Source organism: Stigmatopora nigra, chromosome 2 (assembly GCF_051989575.1).
Source record: "Stigmatopora nigra isolate UIUO_SnigA chromosome 2, RoL_Snig_1.1, whole genome shotgun sequence".
Classification (NCBI taxonomy): Eukaryota; Metazoa; Chordata; class Actinopteri; order Syngnathiformes; family Syngnathidae; genus Stigmatopora; species Stigmatopora nigra.
In genome coordinates, this window is record NC_135509.1 from 16,960,883 (window position 1) to 16,981,492 (window position 20,610).

The 20,610-nt window shown below is 38.5% G+C and overlaps 1 protein-coding gene across 2 annotated transcripts; it reads right to left on the minus strand.

Moving 5' to 3' along the window:
* Nucleotides 1-351: 351 nt before the first annotated feature.
* On the minus strand, nucleotides 352-20,421 carry eea1 (early endosome antigen 1). Of its 2 annotated transcripts, XM_077744268.1 has the most exons (30): nucleotides 20,286-20,421; nucleotides 16,837-16,914; nucleotides 16,635-16,747; nucleotides 15,464-15,518; nucleotides 15,315-15,380; nucleotides 15,156-15,186; nucleotides 14,967-15,071; nucleotides 14,745-14,866; nucleotides 13,958-14,113; nucleotides 11,948-11,962; nucleotides 11,667-11,783; nucleotides 10,715-11,053; nucleotides 10,372-10,521; nucleotides 10,002-10,121; nucleotides 8,887-9,090; nucleotides 8,031-8,231; nucleotides 7,801-7,914; nucleotides 7,548-7,703; nucleotides 7,311-7,450; nucleotides 6,831-7,161; nucleotides 6,545-6,646; nucleotides 6,209-6,403; nucleotides 5,910-6,092; nucleotides 5,499-5,684; nucleotides 4,722-4,853; nucleotides 4,417-4,602; nucleotides 3,039-3,277; nucleotides 2,829-2,949; nucleotides 2,647-2,745; nucleotides 352-1,712 (listed from the first exon to the last, which is right to left on the minus strand). In XM_077744268.1, the coding sequence occupies exons 1-30, from the start codon at nucleotides 20,307-20,309 to the stop codon at nucleotides 1,590-1,592; spliced, it is 4,203 nt and encodes a 1,400-aa protein (XP_077600394.1). In that variant the 5' UTR covers nucleotides 20,310-20,421; the 3' UTR covers nucleotides 352-1,589. The 2 variants fall into 2 exon arrangements, with proteins under 2 accessions (XP_077600394.1, XP_077600402.1); XM_077744276.1 differs by lacking the exon at nucleotides 11,948-11,962.
* Nucleotides 20,422-20,610: the final 189 nt, after the last annotated feature.

Consider the following 20,610-nt stretch of genomic DNA (forward strand, 5'->3'; position numbering starts at 1 on the left):
ACTAGCCGTGAAAGCTATCTAGCAATCATGGACATTCAATCCATTTTAGCAAAATAACATGCAAAAATGGACAGCTAGAATCGCCTTCAATGGCAGCCAGTGAGTAAAAACGTTGTGACCTGAAAGGGTTCATTAAAAAATAAAAATTTGACTGACTTACAATGTGTAGTTCAAACGGTTGTGTAAAATGTTCATTTTAAACAACCATTTAGTTTTTTTGTTACACAATTCTGACTCATTTGATTATTTTGCATTGGCTGAAATCAAAATGTTACATTTTGAAGATTTAACTATATTTGTCATGTCTGTGCAGTCAAATTCAACTTTCGCAGTTAAAGATAGGACACAATAGAATGATAAATGTTTTATTAACCTTTGTCATTGCGATAAATTACAAAATGAACAGATTCAAGTGAACATGGATAACAACTTTTTTTTTTGCCTGTCACTCAACGCCTGACTTGACCTTCTCGCAACGTTTCTTTTCAACCAACATCTTTTGCTTTCAGGACCACAAAAAAAATGATATCGTCGTTAGGCTAATCGACACGCGTGACACCAAAATTAAACATAAGAAAGCAACGCATCAGTGTCTAATCTACATCTGTAGAAAACAGCACACACATTTTTCCTTTCCCTTGTTCAAAGCGTGTTACAAAGAAGTCAGCAATTATTGATCATACATATACAAGGGGTAGAAATACTTCAACTTGCAGTCATTTGACATTGGATAGGGAGCCGTGAATAGGATTAATAGTGTCGATTCTTAGCGGTATCCCGTTCGCCACGCCAATCTGAGGTAGACATTAAACAACGAAGAGTTGAAACTCAAATGGACAATCAATGTGTAATGTCTTATTCTTGTAGCCTTTTACAGTGTTAGGACACTAAAACCGAAAGGGATTGATAATTGCAGTCATAAATGAGATAAACATGGTTTCAAATCCAGCTCAACTAAACTTGCTTTTCTCACTGTGTGCATCCCGACAACACATATACAACAAATGCAAAGTGCAAAATTGCAGGCACGTCAATGACTGCATGACCAGTTTGCAAAAAAAGAGAAGCACCGCCTTTTCAAAGATTTTCAACTGAACAGAAACGTAGCCATTACAAGAAATTCACATCTGGCGTGCAGTGCTGTTAAAACCAGAATTTGACAATGTGATAAAATACTGAACATCTCACTTTTCTCTCTCTTGCCACACATTCTTTGGTCATACTAAACAATGTCAACAAATACCCCACAACACTAAGAGGCTGCCGCATAAAGGCAACATTCAGTAATTTGAGAGATGCACTAGAAATGATCTGCCCAACGACGCCTTTGAGACGTCCCAACAACTTTCCGCACAAAAAAAGCACAATGCAACATGACGACAAATTAAGCCATAGGTGTTTACGTGCTTGTGTCACCACCTCGTGGCCATTCACGGAATGAGCCAAGGCACAAAATACTCATCCACTCTTAACGCTCCAACATTACGTGAACCTGATATCATATCAGTCGACCCCACCCTTCTCCCCACGGCGTCTTTTTCCTATTTTAGTGCACATTTAAAGACTTTTTCCTCGCTTTGGGTACCGAGTCAGCCTTGGAGCTCGTCGAAGCACGTCTCGCATACCCGCACAGGCTTTTTGGAGGACGGCGTCAGGGCGTTCCTTGACGAACACTCGCCGCAGAAAATGTTCCCACAGTGTCTGCAGTGGTGCTACAGAAATGACAAAAAAAAACATTAACAAAAAAGCCTCAGATGGAAAATGGTTTCAAGTTTTTTTGTTTTGTTAAGATTGCATGAGCCCTTTTTAAGTAACGTTTAGCTCAGACCAGAGCAATTAATTCCACAAAGGATCGCAGTGGGTGCAAGTTTTTGTTCCAACCCAGAGAGGAAACCTTTCCACCAATCTGGTATTTTAGAAGTGCAATTAGTGGATTGCAGTCAGGTGCTTCTTGTTTCAGCAGAAATCTAATTTGTTAAACTGTTTGTACTGCACCCACAGAATCCCCAGAGGACCGGATTTCCCAGGTCTGGTCTAGCTGAATACCATGATTAAAAACTGCATTTTTCAGATTATAAATCACACTTCCGAGTACTGCCCCTAAAATTATCAAATCTTTATAATTCAGTACATTTCAAAAGAACAGTTTAGCTGTATACCCTGATTAGGCAATGTATTTTCCAGAATACAGTCATACCTCTACTTACGAATGACTCTAGGTATGGAATTTTGTCGTGGATGCATTGATTCTTACTTTAGAACAAGGGACAGCCCCTATTCAACCTATTTTCCATGTCTCCCTCCATCAACACATCTGAATCAAATCATCGGGATTGGTATGAAGCTTCAGGACATCTTGCTGATGAGTTGATCATTTGATTCAGGTGTGGTAGAGGAGGGAGATATATGGAAATCAGCCTGGATAGTGGCTCTCGAAGACTGGAATTTACATATAAAGTACACCTACTTACGAAATGTTCAAGCTACAAAAAAGTTCTGGAACCAACTAATTTACCGTAGATAAGTGGTACGACTGTATAGTATATTTTCTCGCATGTAATGCGCCTCCGGACATAAGACACACCCTAAAAATTGCCTTAAAATCATTTAATTTTAACCCGAGGAAGTTTTAACTTTCCCTCTTACCTTTCGGAGAGTGACGGAAAAAAATTTGCCACACGCCATGCAGTTCTGCACCTCGTGATCTTCTGCCCACTTTCTGGTGAGACTCTGGGACTGCTTAATCTTAAGAACAAAAAAAACAAACTGTGTTTCTTTCTGCCAATGCTATAAAATACAGTGCGCCTCAAATGGGGTCTGCCACTGACCTGGAGGGACTGGTTCTCTCGGCCCAGCTCCTGCATGGCCGCCGTCGTGTCGTCCACTTTGCGTCTCAGTTCCATGAGCTTGCTTTGAAGCTTTTCGATTTCTCCTTCGCCCTTTACACACCTGGATTCCAAATGCAAATCGACACACAATTGGTGGTCACAAAAAGTGCAAAACTTTCTGTAGTTTGTAGTATCATGGCGACAAGTCACCTCTCCAGAAGCGCGCGTCTCTCGTCCTGGTTGTGTTGCACGGTGGCCTCCAGCACGGCGATTTCCCCCCTCAACTCATCCGTCTGCTTGTCGAGCTCAGAGACTCGCCGCATGCTGGCTTGCCACTCTCGTTTCAGCGTGGCCACGTTCTCGTTCAGGGCTGTCACCTGGACACCCAGTTTCGCCCCCGCTTCCTCGCTGCGTTTCACTTCGTTGTCTTTGGCCCGTTTCTCGGAAGCCTAAAGAGAAGAATTGACCACAAGTGTGGAATGCATATTTAGTCAAAGATACGTACCATATGTATATTTCCGAAATTGTTTCCTCTGAATGCAAGAATTTTGTGGGTGGGTCTGGGTTATTCCAGAGTTTGGACTTACTTTCTGCTAATTCTTCAAAAATAAGCCATGCTTTTATGACTTACTCTTACAGATCCTTTTGGAAATGGGAGAAATACCATATTTTCTCGCATATGTACATGTCGCTAAAAAAAAAGGATGACTGAATCGACTTATATGCGCACAAATTAGACTTGACATGCACAAAACTGCAAGGTGATCAAGACAAAACACCATAACGCAAGACAATGCGGCCATTACGGGCATTTTTTTTTCTTCAAAATAAGGAAAATATAAACAGATAAAACGGTTAACAACATTTATTTTGACGTCCATGAATAAAATTCAAGAAGAAGAAAAAAACGTCTCTTGGATAAAACGTGAAAAAACTCACTTGTGCCTGACATTGCTGGCTCAGGGCGCCGCCCTCTTACCATAGTTAAACATGCTCTGACTGGCCAGAAGCGAGTAGCCTTGATACATGTGTTTGTAGTGTTTACCATGTCAGCACATCCCAATAGTTGTTAAGGCTAATCGAAGGTCTTGCGGTCGATCGTTAAAATATCGGCCTTGAAAGCTGCGTAATGTGTATCTCATGCTATTATTTGCCCCCAGATCAGAGACTTGGGGGAAAACTAGAGAACTACGGACACACTTCCTTGTTGTACGTGGCTTCTTTTTTTAATTTGTCTACGTGCAGGCCACACCTTTTCGGAATGTGCAATCTGGCAGAGGATACTTTCGATTCATACAATATCTCAGAAATACTATGTGAGATGGTTTTTCTTATAATTTTCCTTTCAAAGTAAAACATTTGTACTCCCTATTAAAACCACAAATATGGAGGTGAAAATTGTGAACCAGGGGGCGTCTTAACCGAGAGCAATTATAAAATTCAATGATTTTTAGGCACTTTTAAATGGGCGGTTTATACACGGAGGCCTCTAATATGCAAGAAAATCGGTATATACAGATCTGTGGTAAAATTGGATGATATATTTGTTGACCCCTGGGCCAGGATTTATTAAGTGCGTAGTACGTACCAGCATATCTTGGAGTTCCTTGACTTTGGCAAGATGCTGCTGTTCTCTCTGGCTCCTGTTGTCCCTGGTTTTCTGGTGCTCCTTCTGTTCCCGTTGAAGATCACTCTGCCCCGCCTCCACTTGGGCCTGCAGCTCCAGTTTCTGTTGGATCAAAAGCTGCTTGGCTTCCTGCAACTCTCGCAGCTCCTAAAGCAAGACACCCACACATCAGCTGTCGTTATAAATAATGAATTTCTCTCTCTCTCCTACTAAATGATGTTGAAATAAAATGGGTTTGTCGTCGGACGCTGTTTCAAGGCACTGACCTTGTCATTTTTCTCTGTTAGCGTTTTCATCTCTGAAGTCATTCTGGCGCTGTTCTTTTCCAGGTTACTCTTGACTTTGAGAAGCTCCTCCATTTTGTTCCTCTCCTTCTCCAGGTCGGCCTTGACTTGACTCTGAATGAGTAAATATTGTTATATTAGATATTCATTTTGGTCCATAATGCTCTGGAATTACAAGCAATCCTCAAGTTACGACTGAGTTCTGGTCTAACGCTGGCGACGTAGCCTGACTTTCCTTCAATGTGGGGTTTCACTGTTGAAGTCGAAATTTAAGTCAAAATAGTAAGCATAAAAAATAGAACATTAAACTAAAAACTAAGATGCTGTACTTGGATGAAGAATTTGGGTTTTTAATCTGTTTTTTTTTGCAACCGAAATCATGGAATATGACTACTGTGACGCCAACCAAAAATAACGTGCTAACTAGCTCATTCGCCTCCCATACCAGTTTGACAAGATGGGTTTAAGGGGCAACTGCGAAAACACAGGACTCAACAATTCTGTATTGCAACATGAGGCGTAGATGCAACCCAATTGGTTAAATTATTGTCCTTATATTTAATTCACGTGACCTGGACGTTGTCTGTCTTTGACTCTTGTCGACTTAACGTCTGTGTGACCACTAAACTGCATTTTCACTGCAGACAAATGGAGGGCACATTGATGTAAAAGAGTATTCTTATATCCTGGTTTAACCCCAGATAGTGTAGCAATTACATATTTGTTTGGAAAAGTCAATGTATTTTTCCGATGTCTCACCTGTTGCTTCTGGAGTTCTTTCAATGTCTTCTCAAGCTGTTGGCGTGTCTGATCTCGACTAGCTAACTCCTGTTCCAGAGAGCCACGACTCATCTTCAGTCCCTGGATCTCATTCTCCAAAGCACTCAGATGAGTCTGGTTAGCTGCACTCTCCTCTTGGCTCAAACGTAGCTTCTCCTTGGACGCCTAAAAGTCCGAAAACACCTTGGGTTAAGACTGAGGTCACTTCAGTTCAGGATGATCCTACCACCTTTTCCACTTCGAGTTTTTTTTCTGCCAAAATATGTAAATCGGATACACACCCCTGCCAAATTTGACCTCAAGATTTTGATTATGCATTATCAGTGCTCAAGGGACACTTTGAAGTTATTAATGGTTTTGCATAAAAGGAGATTTTTACTTCCAACCTACTTTAATGTCTTGATGTAGTGCGGTAATCTCAGACTCTTTGCCATACAAGTCAGACTGGATCTTTGTAAGGCTTTGGAGACTTTGCTCTAACGCCTCCTGTAGCTCTGCTGTCCGGCTCTGCTCAGAAGACAGCTGCTGGTTGACCTCCGTTGCCTGTTTCCTCAACAACCCTTCTTCTTCCTCCTGGAAGTGACAATCCATTCATTATTAATCCCGCGATTTCTTTTACAGCTTGGTTAAAATGATGGCTCACTTGCATATACAAGAACAATGATCCAAAGTACTCATTTCATACTTACTTTCTTCAAATTTACTTTTTGTAACTCGCCGACTTGTCCTTTTAGCTTTTGTATTTCCCCCTCATAATTTCCACTGGCCGTTTTGAATTGAGCCTCCATTTTCCCGAGAATGTTGTCTTTCTCCTTTAGCACTTCCTGATTCTTTGAGTTCTGCTGTTCCAATGAGGTTAACTGCATTTTTAGCTTCTTCTCTACCTAGAAATTGAGGAGAAACCATTGTTTTCAACTGTAGCGGCAAAAAAAAGAATAAAAATACAGCTGTACATATACATTATATATTTTAAGAAATGAATAGAGTAGATTTTTTTTTGTGTAGATGTAAAATTTCTAAAATACCTCTCTCACATGCTCCAATTGTTGCTTGGTTTCTGTCAATGCCTTATCGGTGCTCTCATTATTCCTCTGAAGCTCCAATTTTGCCTTCTCGTACAACAATTCCTACAAATTACAATCAACATAAGACATGTTAATATTTCTCTATTGTAGGTAAGTTTCCCAGAGATTTTCTTTTGAAGTTAGTAACTAACTATAAGCATCCCAAACTCTTTAGTTGACCATAAATGCCCTTAACCTTACGTGCACTGTGTTTGTGTAACAATATCCAAGAGTAATAAGATCTGACCTTTTCCTCCATGGCTGCCTTTTGATTCTTCTGCTCAGCATTCAGTCGACTCTGACATTCTTTCAGAGCCTTCCTGCTCTTGCCGAGGTTTTCCTGTGCTGAGATCAGCTCTGTCTTTTGAGTTTCTTTCTCTTGTTGGGCCTTCAATAAGTCTGCAGAAAGGCTTTGTGCTTTTTTGTCCAATTCTGCATGCTGTGCTTTCCCTTCTTGGGTCAGCTTGACCAAATTGAGCTCAAGGGCAGCCTTGGCCTGCTGGCAACACTCCAGCTCTTTCTGGCTGTCACTCAAAGCGGATGTCTTCGTATTTATTTCCTCCTGCAGTGTTGCATTCCTAAAATGAGAAACATTATGCTTTATTGTCCGTTCAGTCTTTGTTTGTTTTGTCTGCTTTATCAGCCTGTTGAGCCATAACGTGCAGTCAAAAATGATACCAAATAATTATCTTGCGGACCCCTAAATAATGGCTTCAAGTTAACTCACCCTGTTTTTTCATTGTTGATCAAAATCTGCATCTCTCTAGAATTTTGTTTGGCATCCGACAGCTCCTTCTGTAAGTTTTTCACTTCATTCTGGATTTGGTCCTTTGAAGCCTGCACTTCCATGACCTGTGCCTGCATTTTCTGAGATTAGCACACCAGTTTAAACCATGAATCAAATCTATATTTAAGGGCACGTTACTACCACATTTACACATGCTATAACAACGCTCACACCAACCTTATTGAGCCCCTCCAGCTTCTCTCCATACTGCTCTGAGGCCATATGTTTGTCCTTATATTCCTTGAGAGAGGCTTCCAGCTGACTGCACTGTTCCTGCCTCTCGTTAAGCCTCCGTGCCTGCTCCTGCACTTTCTTCTGAACTTTATTCAGCTCCTACACATTTATTCATATGTATATAAATATTTGTTCTTAATTTTTTAAAAACTTTACACAAGATGAGATTTGAAAACCTCTGAAACTAACAAGCCACCTGCTGCTTGTCCTGCAATGCATGCTGAGAAGACTCTATATTGTTCTCCAAGTTAGCCTTCTGTGCAGCCTTGGCTGCCTCTGCAGAGAGCAACATCTCGGTTTTTGCCTTCAGCTGATGGGAAAAACAAAAAACAAATGGCAACAACAGTGTAAGATTGCGATTTGATTCTGCAAGACCGATTTCGCTACCCTTTACACTAAAAGGGAACAACTCTCAATAGCTACTACCTGAGAGTCTAGCTGGGTAACCTTCTCCTTGCTGTCTCCAAGTTGAGCAGTCAGCTCACTGACAGAAGTCTCCAGGGTTTGTGCCCGGTCCTGGGATGAACGTAGGAGAGTTTTCTGCTCCTGAACTTGTTTGTGTAAATTGTCCTGGGCCTGCTTGTTGCTCTCAGATTGATTCTTCAGCTTGTCTGTTAACTGGGTTACCTTCACATGGCGAAAACAAGATAATGTTGTAATAATAACTTTGATAAACAGCTAAGATTACACACTCAATTATCATGAACCAACTCCTTGGGTATTATCTAATGATTAATATCTACTGGTTGTATGTGACTCCACATGGAAATATGTACTAATTACAATGATTATTGCTTTAATCCAGTGCTTCTCAAATAGTGGGGCGCGCCCCCCTGGGGGGGGCGTGGTGCGATACCTGGGGGGGGCGCGTGTAACCCTGGGAAACAGGATTTTATTTGGCCGTACTAGTATAAAGTGTAATTGTGCCTCCACTACAGTAGCTGGGAGTGGCGCTCTCATTTATTTTTGATTTCAGGCATTGATGCACTTAAAATCATTTCTGTTGCAGACTTAAAACAAGATTTAATAAAGTTATTCTTTGTAAGTTTGATTATATTTCTTTCTTTTTTTCCTTTTCTTTAATGTTAATAAGGATAAAATGTTGTACTTATAAAAATGTTATAAAATTATTTTATTTATAGTCACGGTGGGAAGTGGGGGGGGGGGGGGGGCGAATAGTTTTCTTCTTGCTAGGGGGGGCCTAACAGAAAATAATTGAGAAGCACTGCTTTAATCGCTCGCTGCTGGCAGATTTTATGAGTGGGATTGTCAGTTAACATACTTGTTCCTGTAGTGTGTGATTTTTCTCCTTTAGTTGGTTGAGCAAAGCAGTTTCTCCTTCCCCGGCTTGAATCTTGGCACACAAGTCTTCCCTTTCAGCTTCCAGCTGACTCACAATGTCTTTACTCTTTTGTAGCAGAGCCTCCAAATTTTGGATCTTTTGGTCCTTATCGCCAATTTGCCGTAATACCTGCTCCAGGTCATTCTACAGTAAGAAGACAAGTACAAATGAATACCAATAGGTTATTTTTAGAAGTACATTGTTCAGATTTACTTTTAACAACCGAATAATACCAAGAGTGATGGAAGAAACATTCTTTTCATGGTAAATGAAACATTTAAAACATGCCATTTAAGAAACAATGGAATTTCCATGCAATTAAAATTACATCCTTCAGACACGGTATTTCGGTACGAATGCATTTTTAAAATCTGGTGTTGAGATTCCTCATTGAGTGTTGCAACATCTCAGCTGAGTTACTGTGAAGTTCATCCTGAAGTCATCATGGTTACTAAAATGAGAGACTGTTAACTTGCAGGGCTGTCACCTGCTCATGTCTGCCAATACCCACTTGAAAAAAAAAACACCTTTTTTGAGTCTTACCCTGTATTTTGCTTCATTACTTTGAATTGTTTGACTGAATTGTAATAAAATGCAAGCCTGGCAGGTTTATGCCCTAGTAGTGACTTTTAATTAATGGATTGATAAAGTATTAGAGGGTGTTTTAAGGGCTTAGAAGCCCAGTGTTATTGGTAATGAATTCATGTATATTCAATGTTCACTTTTAGTAGGATCGAAGTAGCTTCAAGCATAAAGGGTCGGGTTTTATTTAGGCAAAAATGTGCCGACTTCATATTGTTTTAGAGGTTGGCTAAAAACATTCTGAGCTCAGGACCTTTATAGTGAGAAATCCCAAGACACCTCTCCATTTATGGCCTTCAAGTAATTTTTTTGCAATTTTTACAATAAAAAAGTTGTCTTTTAAGCTTAAAAAAATGCATGCAAGAAATTAGTTTCAAAAGTAGTGTGATTATAAAGCATCTATGTATACCAAAAGCATTTTTATAACAATATCTAAAGGATCAAATAAATCCTTTTAATCTTGTGAGCTATACCTGGGACTCTCGTAATTTGCCATTAGTGTTCTGCTGCAATGCTTGCAGTTCCTGATGCTGCTGCTTGGCTTTCTCCAACTGGTGCTGTAGGTCAGTATTCTTACTCGTACTTTCCTTCATCTATTGGGAGACAAGCATTTTTTGCATTTTTTTAACAATGCATTTTATACCACCCTACAACCAACACCTGTCATTTTTTTCTGTCTTTTTTATTGACTTCACAAGACTGGATTTTATATTAATAAAATAAATTGTAAAATGTGTACAATATGGCACTGCAAAGAGCTAGATTGATTTTTGTTCCATAGTATACTGCATTTAGATTAAAATCAATTCAGTTAACCTCAAGATAGGTTTCTCCAACATGTACCTGCTCTTCGGCACGTGAAAGTTTAAGCTGAGTGTCGGCCGCTTGCTGCTCTCTGTCTTTCAGTTTCTCCCCCGATAGCTGTCGTTGTTCTTTTAAACGGCCTTGGAGCTCACCCACTTGTCTCTCTGCCTCCAGAAGTTTTACATGGAGCTAGACAGAACAACAACAATAAAACATTACAATTACATTCCAAGAACAGTTTTAATTTCCTCAACAACTACTTAAGACTCTATTGTTGTGGATCATTTTGAAACCATGATGAGCCTTTGGTGATCTATCTTATCCCCCAAAACATTCTCAAAGAGACTAGACGCAAAGAAATTGACTGAGAGACTGGACTCACCAGACCAATCTCAGTCTGCTGTTGAGCACCTTGGCTGTCCTTTTCTTCCCTCTGCTGTTCCAGCTGTTTCCGTTCAACCCTCAGTTCGGCATGCTTCACCTCCAGGTCTGTAGCTTCCGCCTTCAACTTTGTCACCTCTTCAACTTTCTCTCCAAGCTCTACATTGGCTTTCTGCAAAGATGCTTCTAATCCAGTTGCCCGAGACTGCAGCTCCAGAAGTTCCCGCTCTTTCTCTCTCAGGTTATGTTGACCTTCCTTTTTAGCAGCCTTTTCTGTCTTTATTTGTTCCTCTAACTGCACATACGCCTTTTCCTTACAGCTCAGTTTTTCAGAAAGACTCTGTAGGAAGAAAGAGAGCAAAACCAAGATGTAATATCCTTGAAAGAAGAAATAGCATAATAATTCTTGTTTAAAAGCTACTAAAAATCTCAAGTGCAATATACAAGCACTCCATAAAGTCCATGTGCTCTTCAAAAAATATAACTTTGTATGAGTTCATGTATATTTATAATTGTTCCATTGTATATTTTTAGGTTCATCCTCAGCAAAGGGCAGTTCATATATTTTATATTGAAATCACGTCACAGGTAAGTTAGAATTTTTTTTAACTTAATTAAAAAATGCATACACTTAAAAATAGGTGCAAACACATTCATAGATTATTTCAGTTATAATGTAAAATAAAAAGGGCACAAAAACTAAATGGTCACCTTGGAGTTGTACAATACAACCACTATCTATTATTATCACCATCTTTTTAAGTGATTTTGATATTTATTTTTTGCAAATAAATGTTCCAATATGATTAGTTCTAAACAGTTCTTTCAGCATGACCAATAATTAAATAATGTTGAGGGCAGTTGCTATAAGTATGTACATTGTATCAACCTGTGATACAATACATTCAAAAGTCAAATTGTTAAATGATTACCCTACCTGGTGTGGGTATTACCTTGCATTGCTGTTTTTCATTATTCAGCTCGCCCTGTAGCTGGTGGATCTGTTGTGTATAGACCGCTACTTCTTGTGGACCCTTTTCCAGCTCTTCTCTGAGTTGGGATATTGTCACCTGGGGGGGAAAAAAATCGAACAAATTAGAATTGATGAAATGAACTTCAATGGATCAACAGAAAAGGATCGAACAAACAATAAACAAAAACACTGAAACATTTCATGATAAAAATTGCGGAAAACAAAGCATTTTGCAAACTACCCAGTTTATAAATGAATTACCTCTAGTTTACGGATCTTGAGGAATCGTTAAGAGTTGGGAAAGTGTTCAATGTGTGAAGGCAAAGGGAGAAAGGGAGGAAAAGACGAAGACAAAGGTCAGCCACAGTACAAACATGAATTCATCCCCCAAACTTTGACACAATAGAGAGAATAGTGGCTACATACAGACAGAAATGTAGCAATGACGACAGTGTGCTGGAGTGCATTGATATAATTCACAGGGTATATGGTACTACCAGTAGAACATTTATTGTAGAGGCCAGTACTGAAATCAATCCGCTGAGATTGAAGCATCTTAACTATTATTAGATTTTCTCTTATGCCACGAATGCTATGTTATTCATAGCACCGTGTTATGGTAGTTCATCACATGATGAATGGAATATTTAGCAAGGCTGATGCAGATCACTCTGATGATTGCCCACTATATTAAATATGAAAATGTTACAAAATGGACACTGTGTTTATTATTTGTAAATGATTTTGCCTTCAAGGAAGGAACGTTTTGCTCAGCTGTTGGAGGTGACACGAAAGAAAAACGATAACCTCTCAACGTGAAAAGTAGATCTTCTCAAAATCTTAATTATTTTCTTTCTAAAATATAAAAATTGGGTAAAACCAACCTATCCTCTTCAGTCAATTATCAAAACAATGGAATAAGATAGACAGTAGAAACCAAATTATTTCATGCTGAAAACGATTTAAATTTTTCTCATCAGTCTCTATGTTTAGATTGTCATCAATACAGTATTGTGTCAGCATTGAAAGATGAGTCAAAATTCTCAAAATCATTTATAAAGTTAAAATACCATCCACCTTTACTACTCCCATCAAAATAGCAAGGTTGAACTATTTAAGTGGAAGGCTATCTCGGAGCACATAGACAAAACCACTACAGTAATACCTCGACATGCGATTGCCCTGACATATGAGCAATTTGAGATACGAAAAAAAAAATTGGGCAAATATTTATCTTGAGGTACGAGACAAATTTTGATATACGAGCATACAGCAAACGGGAGAAGCTGCTCATTAGAAAAATCCTGGGCACTGTCTTTCTGGTCGCAACTCCCTCGTGTAATGTCTCTACGAGCACTGGGCGGAGCCTTGCATTTTTTTCAGTGTTTTTTTCCCCCCGTTAGACAGTGCGAATGGCGGATCGATCACTAATATGATAGGAGTATATACTACTTCTCGTTGGCAAGTGGTCGTGTGTTATCCTACTCTGAAGACATGGTATGCATCCTTTTGGGAATATTTTGAAGGGAAGACAAAAGCAAACAACCCTCGATAGGTTGCATCTGATAATCAGGGTGGAGGCAGGGCAAATAGAGCCAACCTGGTATCAAAACTTACAACAAAATTAGAACGAAGTTTAGTGTAAGGTTAGATTAAATTTATTTTTGAGTGTGTCTGCATCGTAATCCAAGGTCATTTAAATTTGTTTATGTTACTCTCCTTCCCTTCTGCGAAATCGGTCTACTTTTAGAACTATTAAACACATTTCAGCACTATTAAAGCACCATTTATTTGTTACTTTGTTAATAGATGGCGAATTAGAACAACTAAGAATGTTTTTCTAATCCAATATCTTATTTTTGGTGATTTTTTTCAGATGGTTGGAACAAATTAATTAGTTTTTAGTTCATTCCTATGGGAAACGTTCATTTGGGTTACGAGTAAATCGATATACGAGCTCAGTCCCGGAACGAATTAAGCTCATATCCCAAGGTATCACTGTATTTACACCACTTGGCAATTGAGAATGTTCAATTAACCTACCCTGCACTTGAAAACTTGCACAAGCACACGGAGAACATAGTTTAACGTAGGAATGCGATGATTTATTTCCTGCAAGAAAACATCAGCAGATGATAAATGGAGGTCTACTCTATATGCGCCAGAAAACCAGGCATCCAGGGAAACAGGGCGCCAACTCTTCTTATTTAGCGCATTATCTTGAGGCTGTGAAGAAAAAGGATAACGCTAGGTAGTGTGTCTGAATCTCACCTCTGAGGTCGTGAATTTAGCCTGTAGCTCCTCATAGTGGTTTCTGAGGCTCTCAGATTCATCCTCTCTCTCTCGAGTCATGTTGTCCATTAGTGTCTGCACCTGCACAAGCTCCTTTTTCAGTACCTCAACGTCCTCCAGTCCCGGACGCTGCAGCTAGAGGAGAGCGCATTATGGCGTTTCATCTTTGTCACTTTACAGTTTCATGCATGTCAAGTCTAATTTGCGCGCATATAAGCCAAACCCTCGATTCAGTCATCATTTTTTGGGCGACAAATACAGCATGTATGCAAGAAATCACCGTACTTGATGGCCACGTTGTTATGGATGAGTTAGTAGTAATTTTGCTGACTAACCAAGAATGAGATATTGTGGGGGAGTGCCTATACATGCCAGGCATGCTAGGTAATCTAGCATCCATTTAGACTTGATCCATCCAACTGAAGTCGAGTATTGCTATATTGCAGAATTTCAGCACTGAACTGTGATGAGTTTGATTTGTTTTGTTATCTTCAAAAAATGTGACATGTATTTGGAACAAAATCATAAGACTCAACAAATTGCCTAATATTTTCCAGACAAATATTCACTGTAATTCTGAAGTAAATCACATGCTTTGACGTAGCATGATTTATGACCTAAACTTTCCCATAAAAATGAGGACCACAATTAATATGCATTGGTTATTTAAACAGATTTCACTGTACAAATTCAATGTGGGTCTTTAGTTTCATGGTAACAAAGCTCACCTTTTTTTAGGACTCAACAAGAAAAAACTTTTGTTTACCAGTTCGTTGTGGAGTCCCTCATTTTCTTTCTTCTCTCGCTGCAGCAGTTCCGTTAGATTAGAAAGTTTCTGGTCAGCAGCTTCCCTTAAGCTCTTCTCTTCATCATAACGTGACTTTATATCTAGTGCATGTAAAAAGGCCGATTTATGATAAGTTTTAGCATAATAACAAATTGATGGTTTGATTAATTAATAGGATGGCAGGCCTAATTTCTCACTTACCAACTACATCTTTGGCCAGCATTGCGGCCTTCTGCTCGAACAATTCTTTCATCTGCTGGATGTTAAATTTTTCTGTCTCTGATTCGTTTAGCTTCTTTTCTAAAACTGAGGGGGAAGGGGCAAAATCACAATAAAGACATTGTGATCCGCTTATGCATCCGGTACATATGGGAGTTGTTCAACACCCACCTGAATCTTCTGAGCTCATCTGTTCGTCATTCTGTGGGATTGAGAGAAAACAGGGTGACACTATGCCACATGAAAAAAACACCATAATGTGCATGTCAAAACTACTCCACAATCACTTAAGTCATTTTAAGACATGTTGAAACATCTTGAAGGAATTACTTGCTTCAGGTGTCCTTGGACTTTGTCTAATTCTTTTTTCAACTCCCCAGAGAACCATCTTTCTTCCTGAAAAGAAAGAAAAGCATCTTTATTTAAATGATCTTAAACTATTGTTTGGCATTAAGATGCAGTCAAGAAAGTTAGCATACCTTAAGTGAGGTATGTAGGTCCTGAACTTCTTGCCGCAACATTGTGAGGTCTTCTCTAAAATCAGGAGTGTTCATATTTGTCTACAATTACTGCTAGTCACAAAACAATCTTACATATATAAACACACAATATATATATATATATATATATATATATATATATATATATATATATATATATATATATATATATATATATATATATATATATATATATATATATATATATATATATATATATATATATATATATATATATATATATATATATATATATATATATATATATATATATATATATATATATATATATATATATATATATATATATATATATATATATATATATATATATATATATATATATATATATATATATATATATATATATATATATATATATATATATATATATATATATATAGGTATATATATATATATATATATACCTATATATATACCTCTTACCTGAATAAATATAGCTATAAATGCATGACATGCAAAAATATTCATTTCTATGCAGCTCGGAACTGGAAATTATTGACCACTTGTCTAAAATGAATGGGTTATATTTCAAGAATTTTAAAAAGAAAACGTCCTTCAATTTTGTAAAGAGACAAATACAATATCTTACATTGTGACCATATAGTGGTCAACGGTGGAATTACAAAAAACAGGAGTTGCAAAATCAAAAAAGAATCTGCAGTATATCTGAAATTAGGTGACACTAGATAAGAGTTTGGCTCGTAACAAAGCCTAAATTGGTGCACTACCACTTTTTCAGGTTGATTCCTTCAAAATTCCAATTGTTATCCGCACTTGGATCAGTTAAAAACATAAAAAAAAGCCTATTTCTAATAAGTGGTATGAAAATAAAAGGATACATTTCACCCTGTTTGGCTTTTCATGTTCTCCCTGTGCCTGCATGGGTTTTCTCCAGGTACCCTGGTTTCCTCCCACATCCCCAAACCTGTGGCAGGTTTATTGAACAATCCAAATTACATGTATTGTGTACACGAATGCTTGTTTGCGTAACTGTACCCTGCCTGGCAATCAAATCACAATGTACTCCACCGACTTCCCATATTTGCCGGGATAGAATCAGGCCCTCACACGACCCCTCGTGAGGATAAGCGGCACGGAAGACGAATGAATGAATTATCAATCCTACCTTGTGGGGGCCATATGAGCTGGAAGTTCTCCAGTGTCATGGAACAGCTGATAATGCTTGAACAGGTCCTCTGCTGAATTGTGGGACTTCATGCATTGAGGACAGATGAAGCCCTAAATAGAGATTTCACAGATTTAATCATAAACAAATTGTTTCAGCTATGTTTAACGTGAAAGAGCAGACAATTCATTCCTATAGCCACCTCTGAGGTTTGATCATGGTTAACTTCGGTGCTTGGCTGCTCAGTTTCCGCATTCTGGGAGCCTCCTTTCCCAGGAGTCTGCAACACAACAGAAACAAACTCTTCAAAAGTCCTTTTTTACCTCAGCCATGAAGGTATTCATTTGAATCAACTTTTTAAAAAACAAAAATGTCTTGCTGTTATAATGGCTTTTGAGTACACTTGCATGAGTGAAGGACTTTCCACACACAAGCTAGACAGTATAAAAATTTTGAATGGACATGTGAGAGGTGCTCCTACTCTGATGTAAACACCAGCTTCAATGGGGGGGCTTCTGTGTACCCAATGGTATGATACAAAACTATTATGTCAATACATTATCAATATATGGGTCAAAACATCAATCTTTAATATTGTGTGACACTATTAAACAGAAAAACATGCAATTTCTAATGAAAAGTAAACAAGCTTTTCATGGATCACTCCAGAAACTAACTTTTCTCACATACTGAGAATATTTTAGTACATTTCTGTAAATAAATACTGCAACACTATAATACTGTAAACAAATTAGTTTATTTAACAAAGTTGTAGTGTGTATTATGGTCAAAACCTGTGAGTTCCTTTGTTAAACAATGCACTTTTTAAATGATATTCCAATTTTGGGGGGAGCATATTGATAATATATTGGGGGACAAACTCTCACAATACCTAACTGTATTAATATATTGTCACACACTTAACTACTGTAACATATCGTACAGTAATTGAGACTCAAGAGTTCATCATTCTGCACTGATGGAAAAGTTGGATTCTCGACTTTTTACTTTCATTTTTGACTTATTTTGCATTTTAAACTTATTCAGCTACAGATCAATCCATAAGTAGATCCTGCAATGTACCATAAGTCGCACCAACCGAATAATGCACAATGAAGAGGAAAGAAAAAGGAAACACAAGTCGCACTGGAGTATAAGTCGCATTTTAGGAAGGATGTATTTTTTATTTGATCAAAAACAGAGAAAGAAGATACTTTACACTAAAAAAAGTTACATAAATGGAGAACAACGGGCTAAATAGGCCCGATAATGTAACATTTACAATTTCTCGGATAACAATAGCCTAAAAAAACAACTGGCTTTCAGCGTGTGAGTACTTGAGTATTAATTGCAGGCTTACTGTGATGATAAAGTGTTATTCACGGTACTACTCTGTAGTCTGTACTCTGGCTTGAATATAAATAGAGTAGGTTATGGAACAAATAACAAAGACAATTGGAATACAGTAATCCCTCGATTATCGCATCTTCAATTATCGCAAATTCACTACAGACGCTCCCCTACTTACAAACGAGTTAGGTTCCGAGCGCTTGTTCATAAATTGAAATTGTTCAAATTGAAGTTGATTCAGTGCTATATTTTGTATTATAATTTATGTTTAAGGCTGATACAAGTATATTGAAGGTTTATATAAGTGCATTTGTATGTTTAAGGCTTGTATATGTAACCAGCATTAGTTTGTACTGAAAAAAAAAACTTTAATAAAATGGAGAGAATACATACAGTACTGTATACATACATTAGAGAGATGGAGAGAGATTTACTAGAAACTGGCCAAAAGAAGCTATCTAATGACGATTGCAGTTTTCATCTTTTTATCATCATAAATGCGGTAGCACTGTATGACATCATTCAATTGATTTGCAACCTTTGTGCACATTCAATATTTGGGTCCTGCTGCTTGATATTTCTGTTCATAAATGGTACTGACGGTCGAACGATTCAAGTTGTATTGTATGTTAACGATTTTTTGATGATCGCAGCCATTTCTAGCCTACATTAACTGTGGTATTTGAGGGATTACGGTATAGGAAGAGAGTGGGGGTGAAAGTCAGGGGTCCATAGACCAATATGAAACACTGTCAAATCTTTCTATCAGCCTCATCAGGTTACAGCACAGAAATATTCCCACAGCCATCATCACACGTCACGATAGGCCTTGTTCTCTGATAGCTCAGGGTTCAGTTATACAAATGCTCTTGTGGTGGCTACGTGCTGGAAAGCTTGCGAGGATCCAATCAGAGTAACACCTTCTTTCAAGTACCCTAAAGCACGGGGGTTCACCTCATTGCAAAATTTAATCTATAACACATTCCTCATTATCAAACGAGCACGGATGGATACGTTTGTGTCAACTCAAGATCGGTGTCAGGGACTTTGACCCCATGTGATTGGTGGTGTAGAAGGAGGCTGTAATTTTCCTCCATTTAACACTCGTTACTCATTTCAAACATTAACCACATCGGCAAGGTCTGACGTGATCAATTCTATGAAGCTAAATTACGAGTTCTTGTACTGTTTTGTCACTGTGATTAAGTATTCTAGGAGGCAAGGATCAGTCATAAGTTAAATCTTGAAATGGAAGTCAGGACAATGTCAGAAGAAAGTGTTCTCATTAATGGGCCGATCTATCTGTGTTGAAGGGAAATGAAGTCCTAAGACAGGGGTGGCCAAAAAGTTAGACAGAAAGGACAAAAAGTTTCAACTGTGAGACTCAAACAGCCTTACCATGCAATGACCTGGCAAAATGTTGACTTAAGTTTCTGGCGTTCGACATAACCCGTGGAGATGCTTGTCGGTCCCTTATGTCAGAAGCAACTTTAAAAAAAAATCCAATCTGTCCATTTTTTAAAAATATAATTTATTAATTTGAATGTTTTAAGCATTAAACGAGGGAAAGAGACAGTACTGAATATACAAAACATGATAAAGAGCAAAGAGCCACATTCATTTTGGCTGGGAGCCTCATGCGGCTCAAGAGCCGCCTGTTTGCCACCCCTGTCCTAAGGAAACGAGGTATTTCGCAAGTCAACACGACTGTAAATCTTAAATTATGAGGAAGTCACGATTATTCGGTTTTACTCAATTTTTGCATAGTCATTTACAAGGAGCAACAGTCAGTGCTTGCCTTAACCAAATTAGCATTTTAGGAATGGTCGATGAATCAACCCAACACTATAACTAACAGAAACCTATCTAATATGTTAAACCGGGTGACGAATTATGAAACTACTATTTTCGCTCATTGACGACACACAGATGGCGTTGTCAAGATGATGTTTGATAGCGTTGTGTTGTAAAATACTCGCTACATGGCCATACACTGCTGAATAAAGTAGCCTCAGTCAATTCAAACGAGTTAGCATCTAATGCTAAATTTGGCCAGCAAACATAAGGAGCGTTTAATAAATTGACCCCGACTTAGCGGGTTGATTTTTTTTACACGCCAATGTACGCATAAACTAGGTTCAAATATATTACCCCGCCCATTCGCGACATGTAGTGAAATAAAAGGTGCGTCCCTATAGAAAACAGAAAAGGACGGGCCTGCGTATCACGCGCGCACACACGCGAAAAATCACACTTTGACCCTGCGAATGCTCTCTAATTTATATTGTTGTAGCAGCTTACCATTTGTAAAATTCGTCTGAGCATGGCCTTGTCCGCGATTTTCCGGGAACGACCCCGAAATCTGTTTCCCAGACAGAAAGTTGACGTCGCTGTACGCAGACACCTGATCGAGAGCAGGCAGGAACTGAGAAGGGGAGGGGCGGGTCGTGGGAGGCATGGCTATTCTAAACAGGACCCTGCTCAAGGCATCGTCTGGAAATCTTCAAAATAAATAAAAAGAACTCTCCAATTGTTGGAAAGGGCTCTTTTACTATTAATAAATCATGTTCATAAACAACATGTACAGCTCAGCATTATTGCTGGAACATAGATTGATCGCTGAAAA

Bases quoted from the DNA above. Each gene is read 5' to 3' on its own strand.
- eea1 (XM_077744268.1), bottom strand. From the start codon at position 20,309: ATGCTCAGACGAATTTTACAAATG. The intron at 15,072-15,155 runs GTGGGTGTTGAA...CTTCCCCCTCAG, and splicing joins GATGAGCTCAGAAGATTCAG to TTTTAGAAAAGAAGCTAAAC. The intron at 7,915-8,030 runs GTAGTAGCTATT...TTTTCCCATCAG, and splicing joins TTACCCAGCTAGACTCTCAG to CTGAAGGCAAAAACCGAGAT.